Source organism: Elephas maximus, chromosome 23, assembly GCF_024166365.1.
Source record: "Elephas maximus indicus isolate mEleMax1 chromosome 23, mEleMax1 primary haplotype, whole genome shotgun sequence".
Taxonomy (NCBI): domain Eukaryota; kingdom Metazoa; phylum Chordata; class Mammalia; order Proboscidea; family Elephantidae; genus Elephas; species Elephas maximus.
The window spans coordinates 16,351,827-16,371,266 of NC_064841.1; the positions used below are offsets into that span (position 1 = coordinate 16,351,827).

General features: G+C 39.4%; 1 protein-coding gene across 1 annotated transcript in view; it reads left to right on the forward strand.

Moving 5' to 3' along the window:
• The window catches only part of SLC9A9 (solute carrier family 9 member A9), a 659,769-nt gene that overhangs the window by 449,490 nt on the left and 190,839 nt on the right, over positions 1–19,440 (forward strand). The window contains exon 12 of the mRNA XM_049867356.1: positions 4,319–4,472. Within this exon, the coding sequence (XP_049723313.1) occupies positions 4,319–4,472 (154 nt within the window). The remainder of the gene's footprint in view (positions 1–4,318; positions 4,473–19,440) is intronic.

Here is a 19,440-nt window from a genome sequence, read left to right on the forward strand (position 1 = left end):
TATTCCTTTGTTTCTCATAAATACGTGAAGTAAAGAAGACAAATATTCATAATAATAAAAACAAATACTTAAAGTCCCATTACCTAGTACTTGTAATACTCACCATCTAATTTGGGGTGTTGCTACTTTATGAACATCCTAGAAATATGAGCTTGAGGAAAGAAAAATTAAATGATTACCTATCTCTGATCTTATACATTGATTGAACACTGCTAGGAGCTTTACCTTGACCTGTAAATTCTCTGCTCAGGTGCTGAAGTCTGTTGCAAGACCGCTTCCTCGAATTCTTATTCCCTACTCATATTTCCTGGAGAGAACATTATTAAAATATTCCCCAGTATGAAGCGTTGTTAATGTCCCCACCGTCTTGTCCCAAGCGGGGTCTGAATGCAGTGGCACCTCTGGTGGGGGGACTTTTCTTCCTGAGTACAGCCATCTCAAGTGTTCAGAATTTCTAATGTGTAAGAATTTCTGATGTGTAAGGTCGCTATGAGTCGGAATCAACTCGATGGCACTGGGTTTTTTGGGACGAACATTTTTATTAATATCTACTTCAAATGTTATCTTCCGTATCTTCGGGCCATTTCCTTGTCTACATGGGGATATAGAATAATTTCCTTCCTCCATTATATTTTGTTCCTTGAAGGTATTTTATAATCAGAGTTCATGTTCTTCTCCCTTTCTGAGGCTTCCTTGTTTCAGGCAAAATGTATTAAGTCTCTGTAGTCTGATCCTCTGAATCTCCTGTTATGCCACTTGTCTCTTACATATTCTCACCGAGATGATAAGAAAGGAGCATTGCCTTCTAAGTTGGGAACCTAGGGATAGAAACCAAGATGGTTATAGTTTTTCTCATCCTACCCTGTATCCAATTTTTAAAATGCCTTTAATATATGAATCAAGATTTTGAAATTTAGAAACCTAGTTGCTACCAAAACCAAAAACCCGCTGCCGTCAAGCCGATTCCGACTCATAGCAACCCTATAAGACAGAATAGAACCGTCCCATAGGGTTTCCAAGGAGTGGCTGGTGGATTTGAACAGCTGACATTTTGGCTAGCTGCTAAGATCTTAACCACTGAACCACCAGGACTCCCTAGATACTACAGTAAATATAAAAAGTACGTCATAGAAATTTTATGCACCTGATTTAAACATACCTAAAAATAACCAAATCATTACCTCTTTGATTTACCCTTGCTGTTATTATAAATGTTTCTTTGCTCTGTTACATGATGCAACAGGGACCATAAATGCTTTGTGAGGCTGGGGTTGCCTGAGAGAGCCCTTTCATTTTAATCCTTTTACTTTACTACCTGTGCTTTTACTTACCCTTTTTCAAAGTCAAGCCTTCTACTTTTATTAATGTCATCTCACTTTAATTTTAAGTTTTAACACTTAACTTTTTAAATATATCATCTTGCAAATATATTTAATATGGATTCATAAAAATTCACTTAGCATATTGTTATTAAAGAAGAAAAAATAAAACACAAAAGCAGATTTTCATAGGTTAATTTACAGACTTTCAAAAAGAGTATGTCCTCATTCTGGAGTAATTTTTAAATGTTATTTAATTATTTATTAATTTTTGATGGTCAGTAGGCTTGGTTTTCCTTGTTGTGTAACATGTTTGAATTTTAAAAAGTAATTGTTCCCAAAGAGATTTTTTTGTAGACATAAACAAGATTATTCTAAAATTTTATGGGAAGGCAAAGAAACTAGAGTAGGTAGAACAATTTTAAAGTGAAAAATAAAGTAGAAGGAATTGCTCTACTCATTGTTAAGGTGTAGGACCAGACAGCATTTTGTCCCGTTGTGCATGGAGTCGCTCTGAGCCAGGGGCCGACTAGATGCAGCTAGCCACAACAACATGTAGCTACAGCAATCAAGACAATGTGGTATTAGTGGAGGGATAGACACGGATGTCAATGGAACTAAACAGAGAACCCGGAAAGAGACCCATTCAACTATGCCCAAGGGACTTTTGATAAAGGTTCAAAAGCAATTCAGTAGAGCAATTGGACATCATAGACCAAAAAATAAAAAAATGAACCTCAACCTAAGCCTCATACCTCATGGAAAAATTAACTCAATATAATCATGACTTATACGTAAAATAGAAAACTATGAAAACTTTTTAAAAAACATAAGAGAAAGTCTTCAGGATTTAGGACTAAAGTGTTCTTAGATTTAACTGCATGCGGTGCAGTGAATTACTATTACATGGCCCTTCTAGCCATGGTCGTATAACTCCTACAAAACGATTGGGTGGAACTATCCAAATAAGGTGCTTGTGATCCATCAGGGGGATTGGACAGTTTTGCTAACGCAAGTAAGGTACTTCGAACACTTTCAGGGGTGAGACCATGCAAATAAGGCACATGGAACCCTAGTAGGGGGTTGGTTAGTTTTGCCATTCCACTAGGCTTAAAAGGAGCCAATTCCAGAGGTTGGAGAGGGGAACCTCACTACCATCAAGAAGAAGAGCCAGGAACAGAGCACATCCTTTGGACCCAGGGTCCCTGTGCTGAGAACCTCCTAGACCCAAAAGACAGAGAGAGCTGTAACCCTGAAGACAGCGTGAGACTGCAGTGGCATGGGATTGGCAGGCTAGGCTTGTCAACCCATGGAGTGAGAGAGCTGAGTGCCTTCAGGCTTGCTGGCAGAGTGGGGTGTCTCTGGGAACTTATTGGCAGAGCTAAAGAGCTTTGTAACACTTGCCCAAGCAGGACAGAGGCCATACCAAGGGCTGAGGACCTAGAGAGAGGCCTGCCTGTGGGTGCAACCAAGAAGAAGCTATCCTGATCAAAGAACTGTATCCTGAGTCCTTCACACTACTTCCAAGTTAATCTTGATCCTGAGTTGTACCTGTTACTTCCCTAATAAACCCCATAATCATGAGTATGGTCTGTGAGTTCTGTGTGGCCATTGCAACAAATTGTTGAACACAGCAGAGAAGTAGAGAGTGCCATGGGAGGGATGGCTGGTGTCAGAATCGGTAAAAAGGTTGGAGGGTGGAGGTATATTTGACTTGACTTCACAAGAGTCATCAGCCTTGGGGTGATGCTGCTGATCTTGATTCTCATCTCTTCTCCGCATGAAGCTAGAGGACCTCTGATGCCACGCCATGTTTACACTCCAAAAGTATAACCCATAAAAGGAAAAATTGACTAATTGGACTTCAACAAGATTAAAAACTTGCTCTGCAAAAGACCCTCTTAAGAAGATGACAAGCTACAGGGTGGGATAATATATTTACATTATGCATATCTGACAAAGGGTAATATCTAGAATATATAAAGGATTTTCAAAACTCAACAACCAAAAATCCAATAATCCAATTAAAAAATGAGAAAAACACCACGAACAGCCATTTCACTGAAGAGGGTATACAGATTGCAAATAAGCAGGTAAAAAGATATTCCACAACATTAACTGTTAGAGAAGTACACATTAAAACCATCCACCTATCAGAATGGCTAAAAATAAAAAAATAATAATAATGACAACACCGAACACTGGAGAGAATGCAGAGAAACTGGATCATTCATACATTTCTGGTGGGAATGTAAAATGGTACAGTCTTCCTGGAAAAGAGTTTGGCAGTGTCTTTAAAAATTAAACATGCAAGTACCTACAACACAGAAATTGCACTCCTAGACATTTATCTCAGAGAAATGAAAACTTACGTTCACACAAAAACCTACATGCAAGTGTTGTTTACAGCAGCTCTGTTCATAATAGTCAAAAACAGGAACAACTCAGATGTGGCACATCCATGTCATGGAATACTACTCAGCAATAAAAAGGAACAAATTGTTGATACACGCAACAACCTGAATGAATTGTCAGAGAACTATGTTGAGTGAAAAAAGCCAATTCCAAAAGGTTATATACTGTATGATTCCATTTATATAACATTCTTGAAATGACAAAATTATAGAAATGAAGAACAGATTATTGCTTGACAGCCGGTGGGGACAGGAGGGAAGTGGGTATGGCTATTAAAGGGAAATGAGGAATCCTTGTCATGAAGGAAATGTTCTGTATCTTGACTGTGTCAATGCCAATATCTTGGTTGTGATATTGCACTGTAGCTTAGCAAGATGTTATCATTGGGGGAAACTGGGGAATGGCTACATAGGATCGCTCTGTATCATTTCTTACAATTGTGTGTCGATCTACAAGTATCTCAAAATTAAAAATTTAATGAAAAAAAGTAATTGTGTTAGCAAATTGTAAGGATAAATCCAATTAGATGAGGAGAAATGTAGAAGTGCAAGACGTTGATTTTCTCTTATGGTTTTCTCGGCAAGGTTTGCGAGGAGCGATAGCCTTTGCCTTGGCTATTCGGGACACTGACTCTCAGCCCAAACAAATGGTCTTGACTACCACGCTGCTCATCGTTTTCTTCACCGTCTGGGTATTTGGAGGAGGAACGACACCCATGCTGACTTGGCTTCAGATCAGGTCAGTGGCATTATCTAAGGAAGGAAATCATTACCAGGAACAGTTGTGCTGTTTGATTTCTGATATTGCTGACTCGAACAAGTGTACAACGGCAGGTTTGTACACTAACTTCCCCCAGGGTGAACTTGACTGTCACTCAGAAGGCACAACAGTGATTACATATCGCCAACCGCGTGGATTTTTCCAAGGGTCCTAGCAACCCCAGGATGATGTCTGTTTACAGTACGTCAGTATAAATGAATTTGCTTATCTATTAATTCTTCCCTTCGACGTTTATTGAGTGCCATGTAATATCCTGTGCAGTTGACAACAATGACAACAATGGCATTGTAGCTTTCTCTGTATAAATCCTACTGGATTGTGTATATCATTAGGACAAGATATACACAATCCAGTAGGATTTATACAGAGAAAGCTACAATGCCAAGGAGAAAGGAAAGGCAGAGTTTAGTCAGGAGAGAGTCTATTACCCAGCGAGGAGCTTCTTCTCTAGAGCATTCAGTGGTTTGTAAATTCGTGTGGTGAGCTAGGACTCATATTTTGCTTTGATCTTGACTTTGTGTAGGTCTGTGTGTGTTTGTGTTTTATTTTGCTTTGTTATCAACTCTCCACAGCACTTAGAATAGAACTAGGGACACAGGAAAACCTTAAAAATATTTGATTAGTGAATGATCAGCCATATATTCGGCCAGAGGGATGCTGTAGACACAAATTAGACATTTTCTCACAGGAAAGGGGCTCAAGACGTCAATCAAGGAGCCTCTGATAAACAGTGCCTCAAAAATCATTGTTATAAACCTAAAATAGGCAAGTAGCAATTTGACAAGAAGGGATACCTTGTACCAATGGTGGAAATCGGTAAACTTATTTAAAAATGTCTTCGTCTTTATTTGAGTGTGTCTTTGACCAGGATCCTCATTTTCATATCCCAAAACGCATCAACGCTTTAAGTAAATAGTGTTTTGTTTCCCAAGCACATAACGTCTTGATGATCACATAGTCCCTCCCTGATGCTTGCCCATTCTCTGTAAGGAGGATTTATACCCATGACATCTGACAGAAAAAAAATCCATCTGACTGGCAAAGGTCTTCCAAGAAGATTCTTAAAGACAAACAACACTCTGTTATTCCAGCACCTAGTATAGTACCTGGCACATAGGAGGCATTGAATGAGTAATTGCTGTGTGAAGGGAGAAATGAATACAGCCACAAATGCAAACTGCGTTTGTGAAGCACTTGCTGATGATTTCCTATCCTTTGGACAAGAAGGAAGCAGAAGCAGGTCTCACAAGTTTAATATAAGAAAGCTTGTGCTTAGACGTGGCCATGTATTAAATCAAATTCAAGGAAAAATGGAGCTCTCGAAGTACTGTGAATATTGCTAAACACATAAAAGAGCTTGGACCAAAGGTAAATGAAGTGTGTTTTGAAATGCTTGCTGAATTATTTTCTGGGCATATAAACGTGACCTGCAATTTCTTTCACAGTGGTGCTTACCTGTAGGCTCCTATGGATGAGTACACACATTACATTAGACTCCATAGTGCTGGATCCCCTGCGAACTCTTAGTAAGATAGTGGTGTGTTCAGGCTTCTGGAAAACGAAATTCAGTAGGTAGATCCATGCATGGAAAAATTCGGCCTTCACTGGTGCTTTCTAAAGCACGGCTAGAGGACAATGATTCTCACAAGATAAAATACAGAATAGCCTATCACGTAAATTAAAATATTCAAGAACTTGAAAGTAGTGATGTCAACAGTTTAAAGTAATTCAAGTATAACTTGTTTTCCATTGTTGTCATTATTTCCTTTGAAGAGGTTCCCCCCAAATCAGTAACATGTTTTATCCTACCGTGTTTACCCAACTCTTCTGTAAGTGTTTTCTAAAGACATCCATTGGCTTCAAATAGTTGTCATAGCTTATGCAGTCTCTTGATGTCTGGATCAGCAGGGAGAGGAGAGTATGAGAGTGCAGCTTTAGACAGGGTAGGACAATAATCCAGGTTATAGGACAGAGCCTCATAAGGAAGGATAGTGATGCCAACCATAGTGTCCAGGAGCAAGGTGCCTGGAGATCAGCCTCCTCCTGGCCAGTGTTAATAGGGCCTGCTGGGTGGGCACAGCATGGGGTTGCCTGGTCATGGAGATGCCCTAGTAGAAACTGGATCCAAGTGGCTCTGCTGGCTGAATGCCAGACTGAACAACCAGCCAAGAGGGGACAGTATTAAATGCCAGACTGAACAACCAGCCAAGAGGGGACAGTATTAAAGGTAGAACTGTGGTATATTTGGAGCCCTGCTGGCCCAGTGGTTAAGTGCTACGGCTGCTAACCAAAAGGTCGGCAGTTTGAATTTACCAGCCGCTCCTTGAAAACCCTATGGAGCGTTTCTACTGTGTCCTATACAGTCACTATGAGTCGGAATCAACTCAATAGCAATGGGTTTGGTTGGGTTTTGGTGGTATATTTAGGGAAAAGTGATGACAGGGCCCCAGTCTATTGTGCAAGCTTGAAATCTCAGGTGAGAACTAGAGTGTAAATCTGAAAACTAGGGCAGAAAGCCAGCCATAGAGGCCAGAGACCAAGTCACGAGAAAACCAGAGGGAAAAAGCTGAAGTTCATAGATATGAGTGCCCAGGAAGTCAACTGAGACAGACAGGATACAGGGCAGCAAGATCAACTTAAGACCAATGGCTCTCAAACTCATCTGAGTATCAAAACCACCTGGAGTTTTGTTAAAGCCCAGATTGCTGGGCCCGCCCGTAGAATTTCTGATTCAGGAGGTTTGGAGCAGAGCCTGAGAATTTGCATTTCTGTCTATTTCAGGCAATGCTGATGCTGCTGGTCCTAGGTTTAAACTTCTTACCCCCTGGTGGAAAAAAAAAAAAACTAGTGCCATGAGCTGGGAGTAATATTAAATACAGCCAGATTTGGCTGGAGTTGCCCAGGCCCAGGCATACCTGAGCCTACAGTTGAAATTCCTTATCTCCTATACTAGAGGGAAGCAGGGGCTTGTTTTAGGAGGAAAAGTAATTGTGTATTGATCAATGAGAGGAAACAGGACATTACAGAATGAATATAAAAGAACAGAACCATAAGTTAGTGTATGTACAAACATGTACACACACACACACACACACACACATGCCATAAACTTGGTTGAATGATACTATAATGATACCATCATACGATCCACTCTTCTGTCATGGGTTATAATGTTATCAAAGCAATCCTCAATTCCATTTATAGCTTTTAAACTCATAGTTGCCAGTCATTGAGACTACATTTAGCAAGCTTTGCTTGTTTACAGAGCAACGTCTCATTAACCAACGTTCATGTCAGGCTCTTTCCATAAAATACCAGAACGTAAGTAAATTGGAGTTTTAATAAAATGACACAAATTGGAAAACTCAAGGGACAGGAATGCAAATGTGACACCAAATGAACCCAAGCATCCCTGCTTGGTGCATGATTTGTTTATATACTTTAGAGCACCTTCCCGCCTTGATTTCTTTTCAAAAGTCTGCATTTTTTCCCCTTAAATTATTAGGCACGTACTTGAGCTGTTTTTTTTTTTTTTATCCCTATAAAATTTGCCATTCAGCCACCAAACTACCATGGTAGGATGCAAATGAAATGTTTTATATAAGGTACAAATTGATGGTATTAATATGAATTGCACTTTGATGGAAATAGTTTTAAAACAGTAATGATCCTGTGCTAAGAGGAACTCGGTTCCCCACAGATTACATCCTAAGCACCATTTAGAGTTCTTGCCAGAAGTTGGTTTCTTCTCTTTAAATAATACTAAAACATTCTTTAATGCAACATTTCAAACAAATCCCAGTCCTCCGTGTCCTAAAATTATGGAGAAAATAAAAGACTCCTACATTATTTTGCAGGTTTTCATGTAAAAGAGAGCAAACCGGTTTCTTGATTAGAATCTGGGTCTCCTCCCTTCTGTGAAATACATTAATACCAGAGGCGAAGTGAGGAAATCCCAATTCCCAGTCTCTAAAAAACAAAAAACAGCTCTGCTGTTAGCCAGGAAACAAAAGAGATCAAAGGGGCCAGGGTTTGTCCTGCAAAGCTGGGAACCAGGATTATCCCCCAAATGATCACACATGCTTACAAATAGACCTCCAAGACCAACAGGGCGGAGCCCCCTCGGAGTGGCACCAGATAATTAATTTGGGGGTGGTAATCTCATCCTTCGTTTAGGCATCTTACAAAGGCAACTAAACTAGAGTAAATAGCACGTGAGAATGGAGTCCCTACCACACAGCAGACTTCTCCTGGTCTCTCTAGATAGGAATGTTTGGCCCATCTCTACCAAATATCCAGCCCACAGTGAGAAAAGCATTGCATACCAGAGTAATACTGAGGAGTAATACTGAGCTTGTCTTCTGGATGGCATTACAAATTGCCCTTAACAAGATGACTTCTACAGCTTCCAGGTTTTGGCCTCTAAACATCTCTAACAATGTTAGCAGTCAAAACCCACCACCATCAAGTCAATTCTGACTCATGGCAACCCCATAGGGTTTTCAAGGCTGTAAATCTCTATGGAAGCAGACTGCGACAACTTTTTCCTTCAGAGCTGCTGGTGGTTTTGAACCACCGACCTTTCAGTTAGCAGTCGATCGCTTTAAACATTGTGCCACCAGGCTCCTTTGATTATTTATCATGTGGCAGATATTAGATAATAAAATTCATGTCACATAACTTCTGTATGCCTCAGCCTCTAATCTATAAAATAGAGGTGATAATAGTAGCCACCTCCTAGGGTGGGTGAGGTCTGGCCAAGTCGCTCGTGGTTACACCACCATTAGGACACAGAGCCAGGACCCAGCTCAGGGAGACTGAGCCCAGAACTTGCATACCCCAGCTGTGTATTCTCCTGTCACCCTGAATAAATAAGCTTATTCCTGATGCTTGCAATCTTCCTGATTAACAAATCCTCTGGTGAAAAGGAGATGGACTTTTATAACCAAGACAGGCCTGTTAAAAACAAACACAGGACATCTTCATCTGTCATGAGTGATTGGCCTGACTTGCTCATGCCACACAGAAGCTCCTCAGTGCAGGTTTTCTCTTTGACCTGGAACAGTTAAAGGTGAGCAGGGCCAGCCCTGGCCCCAAGGTAGCCAGCTGGGGAAGTCTGTCTTTCTCAATTAGTGTCCCCTTTTGCACCCTTTGTCACCTGCATGCCCATCTCCCAACTCTATTTGGGATTCCATGCCAGCCTGCTTTGGGCCTCTTTCCCAAATCAACCAAACAAAAGTACCACACACACTGGCCTGTGTCCACTGCAGAGTGATTAATTTTTTTGATAGTGGAGGCATTGCACTACCTAACAGTTACTCACCCTGCAGTGGACACAGGCCAGTGTGTGTGGGTTCTTCAGTGCAGTGCCTCCACTATCATTACTTTAGGTGAATATTTAAATTCTATTTTGGGTTTATGAACCTTTCCCATTTAATACTACCCCAGATTTATCATCTATACCCACTGGCTACAAAGTATTAAGTAACAGCTGTTATAGAAATGCACACAGAGATAAAGAGGGAAGTGTCCTTAATAATATTTTTCATCTCAAATGATTGTTGTTGTTAGGTGCTATCAAGTCGGTTCCAACTCGTAGAGACCCTTTGTACAACAGAACGAAACACTGCCTGCCCAGTCATGCACCATCCTCGTGATCATCGCTATGTTTGAGCCCATTGTTGCAGCCACTGTGTCAATCTGTCTCATTAAGGGTCTTTCTCTTTTTCGCCGACCCTCTACTTTACCAAGCATGATGTCCTTCTCCAGGGACTCGTCCCTCCTGATAACACGTCCAAAGTAGGTGAGACGAAGTCTTGTCATCTCCCCTCTGAGGAGCACTCTGGCTGTATTTCTTCCAAGTCAGATTTGTTCATGCTTCTGGCAGTTCCTGGTATAGTCAATATTCTTTGCCAATGCCGTAATTCAAATGTGTCAATTCTTCCTCAGTCTTCCTTATTCCTCATCCAGCTTTCACACGCATAGGGTGCAATTGCAAACACCACGGCTTGGGTCAGGCGCACCTTAGTCTTCAAGGTGACATCTTTGCTTTTCAACACTGTAAAGAGGTCTTTTGCAGCAGATTTGCCCAATGCAATATGTTGTTTGATTTCTTGACTGCTGTTTCCATGGGTGTTGATTGTGGATCCAAGTAAAATGAAATATTTGACAACTTCAATCTTTTCTCCGTTTATCATGTTGCTTATTGGTCCAGTTGTGAGAATTTTTTTTTTTCTTTATGTTGAGGTGTAATCCATACTAAAGGCTGTAGTCTTTGATTTTCATGGCCCTCACTTTCAGTAAGCAAAGTTGTGTCATCCGCATATCACAGGTTGTTAATGAGTCTTTCTCCAATCCTGATGCCGTATTCGTCTTCGTATAGTCCAGTTTCTTGGATTATTTGCTTAGCACACAGATTCAATAAATATGATGAAAGGATACAACTCTGACACACACATTTCCTTTTTTTAAACGATGCAGTAGTTCTATTTGAACGACTGCCTTTCGATCTATGTACAGGTCCCACATAAGCACAATTAAGTGTCCTGGGATTCCCATTTTTCACAATGTTATCCGTAATTTTATCATGATTCACACAGTCGAATGCTTTTGCGTAGTCAATAAAACACAGGTAAGCATCTTTCTGGTATTCTTTGCTTTCAGCCAGGATCCATCTGATGTCAGCAATGATATACTTCCTTCAACATCCTCTTCTGGATCCAGCTTGAATTTCTGGCAGTTCCCTGTGGATGTACTGCTACAACCGTTTTTTAATAATTTTCAGCATAATTTTACTTATGACATCTGATATTATGTCATAATATGCAAGTGATATTAATGATATATTTTTCTACAATTTCCACATTCCATTAGGTCACCTTTCTTTGGAACAGGCATAAATATGGATATCTTCCAGTCGGTTGGCCAGGTAGCTGTCTTCCAAATTTCTTGGTATAGACAAGTGAGCACTTCCATCATTGCTTTTGTTTGTTGAAACATCTCAGTTGGCATTCTGTTCATTCCTGGAGACTTGTTTTTTGCCAATGCCTTCAGTGCAGCTTGGACCTCTTTCTTCACTACCATCAGTTCTTGAGTATATGCTACCTCCTGAAATAGTTAAGGTTGACCAATTATTTTTGGTACAGTGACTCTGTGTATTCCTTTCATCTTCTTTTAATGCTTCTTGAGTCATTCCATTTTTTTGCCCATAGAATCCTTCAATACTGCTACTTGAAGTTTGAATTTTTTCTTGAGTTCTTTCAGCTTGAGTAATGCCAAGCATGTTCTTAAATGATAGCACAGTGAAATACACCTGCCTACCTACCGATTTCCTTTATTACTGAGGTGAGGCAATATCAATTCAATATAATGGAGCGTTACATATAATTAAGTTCCCTCAATATCTAACTGCTTTCTTTTTAGTTTCCTTTCTAGCATCTAAGTCTCATGCATGCTTAACAATTTGCTTCATCGGTATATTAATGAAGCAAATAAGCACACACACACTGGAGTTAGACCATGTAGGTCGCAGCCCTGCTCCTTCTCTTGCTGTAGGAACTGTGGGGCCTTGAGTAATACTTTAAGCCTCTCTATGCCTCAATTTTCTTACCTGTAAAAGTGGGTTAATAGTACTTACCTCTTCAGATTGTCATAAGGATTAAGTGTTGCATATGTAAAGAACTTTGGGCTCACAGTAAGTGCTCAGCAAATACTGCTATAACAACACCCAAATGGCCACTGTCATGGATTGAATTGTGTCCCCCCAAAATATCTGTCAACTTGGCTAGGTAATGATTCCCAGTATTGTATGATTGTCTACCATTTTGTCATCTGATGTGATTTCCCTAACCAAAAAAAAAAAAAAAACCATTGCCATAGAGTCAATTCCAACACATAGCGACCCTATAGGATAGAGTAGAACTGCTGCATAGAGTTTCCAAGGAGCGCCTGGCTGATTTGAACTGCCGACCTTTAGGTTAGCAGCCGAAGCACTTAACCACTACGCCACCAGGGTTTCCTGTGATTTCCCTATGTGTTGTAAATCCTATCGCTGTGATATAATGCAATAGATTAGTGGCAGTTACACTGATGAGATCTACAAAATTAGTGTCTTAAACCAATTTCTTTTGAGATATAAAAGAGAGAAGCCAGCAGAAAGACAGGGGAACCTCATACCACCAAGGAAGTAGTGCTGGGAGCAGAGTGTATACTTGGGACCTGAGGTTCCTGCTCAGAGAAACTTCTAGGCCAAGGAAAGATCAATGACATGGACCTTCCTCCAGAGCCAACAGAGAAAACCTTCCCCTGGAGCTGACACCCTGAATTTGGACTTGTAGCCTACAAGACTTTGAGAGAATACATTTCTCTTTTTTAAATCCATTGACTTGTATTTCTGTTATAGCAGCACTAGATGACCAAGACAGCCACCTATAAACCTTTTCTTATCCAAATACTTTTCTACTACCTGAGGTACACACATACACACCCAAAGTGTTACTAATTAATTGTATTTGTGAAAACACAGCGTACGTGGCAAATAGACGGAAATTGTCTCTAAGTAGCTTAGTTCATTTTGTGTGGTAACTAGACTCATCAGTTTCACAGGCAGCTCCTATTTCTGCTTTCAAAATGATAAACCTCTTAAAGGAAAATGCCCACAAAAAGCATTGTATTTATCTGCCAGCTCAGAGAGATTCTTTCTTGAGCATACTTCTATTTCCATTTTCTTCCTAAAATGATAATCTTTGCTTACCAGCTTTTCAGGTATATAATTGGCACCATTTCTTCAATTCATATCAATGTTATTATTTTGTGTTGATTTTGTGTTCGTTTGTCTACTTTATATCCAGGGACAGAAATTAGAAATGCCCTCTGTCAAGAAACACAGAAAACCAATTTACTGATTTGCGCATAGAATTATACTTTATATGCCCTATCCCCATTTAAAATTTTGATTTTCTTAGGTTGTCCTAAAATTGTTTCATAAATCGCAATATTTATTGCTCAAATCAGTCTAGTTTGACATATAAACACATTAGAGATATTGGATAACTGTGGTAACCTCTTGCTGAAGTAAAAACATCTTAAAAAACATCTTAGGTCTATAATAAGTGTTATGAAATACCAGTTTCTAAATTTTCTTCCAGTGCCATCTGGGTTCTTTAATATATGCTTTCTTTCTACCAACAGAATCTTCCCTGTTCCAGAGATAACAGTTTGTATCTCCACAACTGCCAGCTAGCCTCTACTAGGCATGTTCTTATTTATCTTCTCTGAACATGCTCTTGAGAACATCAATATCGATAAGTTTCACACATTTATTAATTTTACCAAACAATGGATGTTCTGCTCTATTGAAGAGAATTTATTAGACTGTTATCATAAAATACAATCCAATACAGGTGCCTTACTTTAGGTAATAGCTGTATCTTTAGGTAGCAGAAGTCTGGAAAAAAAAAGTGATTTTCAGTACAGTTGGTGGTACTTGTTATCTAATAGGCTGTGGAGGGGCTGATCAAGAGGGAGCGATCATACTCCACCCTATCTCTCTCACTAAATACAACAAAAAGCCCTGGAAAGAATGTATGGAGCAGTTACATGAGGACTCTGAAAAACAGTACTACTAACCAGCAATGAATTTCTCTTTTTCCCCCCTCTGGATCTCTTGGCCTGAATTCAAAGGCAATTCAAAAACCAGAATTATGCATCAGGACAGAAAGAGCTACAAGAGAGATTCTCTATTTCTGCTTCAAGGAACAGAAAAGAGGACCCCTCTGGTACAGTGGTTAAGCACTGGGCTGCTGCTAACCAAAAGCTTGGAGTTCTAATCCATCAGCTGCTCCTTGGAAACACTGTCGAGCAGTTCTACTCTGTCCTATGGGGTCACTATGAGTTGGAATTGACTTGACAGCAACGGGTTTTATGAGTCAGAAGAGTGGGGCAGATCCCTAGTGTTTGTTGCTGCTGTTGTCCTTGATTTCTTCCCTGTCTCCCATCGCAGCCCCAGGCAATCCTGAGGCAACAGCTAGGCAACCCATCCCATTGTCAAGTGGATTCTGACTCATAGCGACCCTATAGGACAGAGTAGAACTGCCCCATAGAGTTTCCAAGGAGCACCTGGTGGATTTGAACTGCCAACCTTTTGGTTAGCAGCCATAGCACTTAACCACTACACCACCAGGGTTTCAAATAGCTAGCAGCCACCTAAAATTCCAATCACACGGACAGTGGGCCTAAGAGCATGGGGGAATTCTCCTTGCATTTTTTCCTCTCTTAATCCTCTTACCACTAGTCCTTGGAAACAGACGCCATTGTGGAAAATACGTAGTTACCACTAGTCCTTGGAAACAGATGCCATTGTGGAAAATACATAGTTATGTGGGGAAACTAAAACCCTGGCTTTTTAGCCAGAGGACCAGGTAAGGGGGGGTTGAGGAGCCAGAAAGCGTTAGGGAGTCAGTGGAGAGGAGGGAGCTCGTTACCTAGTTTTACCCATTGTTAATAATTTGCCCATTTTGCTTTTTCATCTATCTCTGTCCATGCATGTATTAAATATATCTATATATGAGTGTTTTTTTATTTATACCTTTATATTTTTACTGCGCCGTTTGGTTGTAAGGCCAGATACCATATACTTCTAAATATTGAAGCGTGCATCTCCTAAGAATATTTTCTTAAGTAATCAAAACACCATTATCATACCTAATAAAAAAATAACAGTATAGCTAATATCAGTACATATTCAAATTTGCCCTGTTATTGTAAATGAAAGAAGCCCTGGTGGCGCAACAGTTAAGCTTTCAGCTGCTAATTGAAAGGTCAGTGGTTCAAACCCACCAGCCGTTCCAAGGGAGAAAGATGTGGCAGTCTGCTTCTGTAACGATTACAGCACTGGAAACTCTATGGGGCAGTTCTACTCTGTCCTATAGGGTCATTATGAGTCGGAATGGAAATGGGTTTAAGTTTTATTTTTGTTTTTTGTAAATAAAGTATTTTATAAATTTTTAAAAATTCAGAATCCAATCCAGGTTACAAATTGCATTTGGTTTGGTTTTGTCAGTCTCTTTAATCAATTTCTGCTCCTTTTTTTTTTTTGGTAACATAGATTTTTAGGGAAACCGGGTCGGTTGTTTTGTAGACTCTCCCACATTCTCGAATTTTTTGTTTCTTCATAGCCTCAATTAATACATCTTCCCTCTGCTATATTGCCTGTAAACTGGAAATTAGGTCGAGACTCGAGATTCAGGCTGAACATTTTTGGCAGGAATATTTCATTGGTGATGTTGTGTGCTTAATGATTCGTATTTCATATCAGCAGGCACATAAGGTCAAGTTGTTCCGCTATTAGTGATGCTAAGTTTGACCATGTAGTTACAGTGACAACCTCCATCGTAAAGGGGCATTATTGCTTTGTCATTAGTCCTCATCTGTGGGTGATACCTGGGTACACTGTATGAACATCTTGTTTTCAACAAACCTTTGCTTAGTGTTTTTAGCATCCATTGACGATCCTTCTCTGACTCTATTATTGACATTTGGAGTGATTTCTGTTTTCATTTCTCTTTGATAAATAATTTTTTGAGAGTTTCTTAGTTCCCAAGTGATTATAATTTTTGGTCACCTTTTTTTAAATTATTATTTCTAGTTTGCTGAATTTTGAAAATATAAGCTCTAATAACTCCACTTTTTAAAATATAAAATTTTCTTTGTGACCAAGCACATAATTGATTCGGGCATAAGTTCCGTGGACATGAAAAAAATATATATATATTTTCTATTTTTAAGAAGAAAAGTTCTATATACGTCTTTTACATTGAGTTTCTGAATTACGTTATTCAAATTTTCTATATCTTTACCTCTATTTTGACTAGATAAATGTATTAGGTTCTAAGGAGTTACAATAAAATGTCCCACTATAACTTATTTTTAATCAAGGACTCATATTTCTATTGTTTGTGTGTGTGCATGTGTTTAGCTGGTATGTTATAGGTGGTGTATCATCTAGGAGAATAAGTGAATCTTCAGCTTGCTTACAATGGTTATGTAACGTTCTTGGCCCTAATGCTTTTCATTTTTAAACTCCACTCTGATATTAACATTGACATAACTACATTTGTCTGGTGTGTCTTTCTCATCTCAGAAATAAAACTTAAAATTGTCATGTCCTCCTTAAAAATGTTCATGGCCCTCTTATAACCTCTAGTCCTGGTAATGTAGAATCCTAAAATGAAGTGAACACAGTATTAAAAAGTCATTTTTATAAGCACTAGGCAGTGGGGGCCCTACCTTCCCCCCTCTGCATTTCATTTTGGTTATCAGTGAGCAGTGAGCTAGGACCACTTGAAATAGATTTCAGTGTTTTGATCAACATCATTTAATCTCCTGGGCTCCTTAGCTTCTCTTCAGGAAGAAAAAAAAAAAGTCTTTTTTAATCTATTATAATCTCTTACCCGCTGGTATGCATTTTAAGCCTTAATGAAACTGTTTAGAAAATATTACTATGTAAAATCCAAAGAGTTGCAATAAAATTCCCATTTTGCATCTACTGTAAATATTGATTACATAGCCAAAATATGAGATTTGAACTGGAGTTTTAAAAAAATAAGTGCTGAATTCTACCACAGTCACACTGAAGAAATTGCTGAAGACGGGACTGCACATTCAAGACAAAATCTGCTTTAAGGCAGACTTACTGTATTCAATATAACCGTTTTGCAAAAACACTAGAGGAATATTGGGAAAAACATGATCTTTTCTTCTCCTTTTTTCTTTTTTAAATGGGGAAAGTGCTAGATTGGCAGTGTAGGGTGTAATTGGTCAGTAATGAAGCTGCTCCCAGGTTTGGAGGTGTTGGTTGAAAAGCATCTCCGCCAGGTCACTTCTTAGACACTGGGTTATTCTCTGTGGGATTCAATTTGGACATCAGGGGTCACCTGCTGTCCCCTCAAGCCTTCTCTGTGTTTCTCCTTCTCCTCAGGTACAGGACCCCACTTAAATCCCCACCAGGCAAACCATCTTCCTTGTTCAGAAACTTCACTTGAATTGAGGAGAATGGGTGAGACTGGCCAGCCCACAGTCTGGTCAGCTCTATTTCCATGACCACCCACAGAGCACTCTGGGTTTCTTCTCCTGCCACCTCTAGCTTGGTCTTTCCAGGGCTCTTCCCAGGAGTGACTCCACCCACCTCTGCTGCAGGCTTTGCCTGCTTGGACTGTAGCTTATTCTGGTCTAGCCTTCAAAATAATCCCACCAGTTTCTTTTTTTTAGCTCATCGTCACCATGGATCTAGGCCTTTTTATAAAGCATTTTTGTCACTTCAATGGGATTCTCAAAGGAAAGAGAGAAAATGGATATTTTGATATTTGAAATAGTAATCTTAACTCTATTTCTCATTAACCAATACCAGGCATTTAAACAAATGTTTAATTTTTAGAGTATAAAATAATACATGCTTATTACATAATAATTAGAAAATTTAAAATGTATTTTAAAAATAAAATTCACCTGATGTTCTTTACACAGAGATAATTACTGTTAACATTTTGGTACATTTTTCTAGAAATGTTTTTTGGCAATCAAAAAAAATTTTCATAAAATTCAGATATTGTGATATTTTACCTAAAATGTAGCATGATCACTTGCTAATTTTATTAGTTATCCCTTAAAATGATGTTTTCAAGGACCAAAAGTCAAAAAATAATATGAATATAATAAAATCACTTATTTAATTGATATTAGAATACATTATTGTTGTTAGCTGCCATCTAGTCGGTCATGGCGACCCCATGCACAGCGAAACAAAGAGCTGCCAGGTCCTGTGCCATCCCCATGATTGGTCATTCAAACTGTTGTCCGATCGGCTCAAACTGTTGTGATCCATAGGATTTTCACTGATTGCTTTTTGAAAGTAGATTATCATCTTAGTCTGGAAGCTCTGCTGAAACCTGGTCAGCGCCATGGCAACGTGCAAGCCTCCACTGACAGATGGGTGTGGTTGTGCGTGAGGTACATTGACTGGGAATCGAACCGAGGACTCCCACATGGAAGATGAGAATTTACTACTGAACCACCCTATTACTGTACATTAGACTAAAGTAATTTTTAACCATTATAAATGATACTGTAATGATTTCATCCATTTATAAAAATATTCATATCTCTGATTATTTTCAGGATAGATTCCTAAATTCTTATTAGGGAGTCAAAGGGTAGAATATGTGTTAGAACTAAAGATTTATTTCCCCTGATTGCTTTCCAGCAAGGTTGAATTAATTTAAACACCAACTGTAACCTATTCTTTCCTTGGTAGCTTTCCAACCTGTTTCTTAGAGTCTAGAGGTATATTGTATATTTCCAAGGATGCCTTAGAGTTTTCAATAACTTTGTCTTGATTCCAGAGGTTCATTTCTTCTGAGTCTTTAGGAGAAAGTTCCTTTTTCTCCATTATGTAGGACATTTTCATCAGCTTCACGGTGACTTTCTTATCTTTGCTGGTCTTTGAATATGGAAAAATCTTTCCAGATGAGGTATTTGCCAACAGAAAGGTGTATGGATTGCTGCCGGCTCATCTCAATGCCCACCTGGTTGTTCATCACATGCTTTTCTTGGAGCTATTGCTAGCAAGCCAATTTTCAACATTTATAACCCAGGCAACAGGATCTCACAAATATCACTCAATGAAGCTCTGCCCTTCACAGGTAGGATTTTCTGCTGTCCTCACTGCTTAGTTTTCAGGCCATCAGAAACCAGCTGCACTCTACTGCTGGGCGTCTCCCCACCTCCATTCTTGGCCACCATTTTATTTATGGGACATATACCCCCCCCCCCCCAGGATGCTGTGTGCCATTGCCATCTTCTGTCCCCATCCTTTCCTTCTTCCTTCATTCATTTTTATTCCACAAAGATTTATTGAGCTTTTATCTCTGCC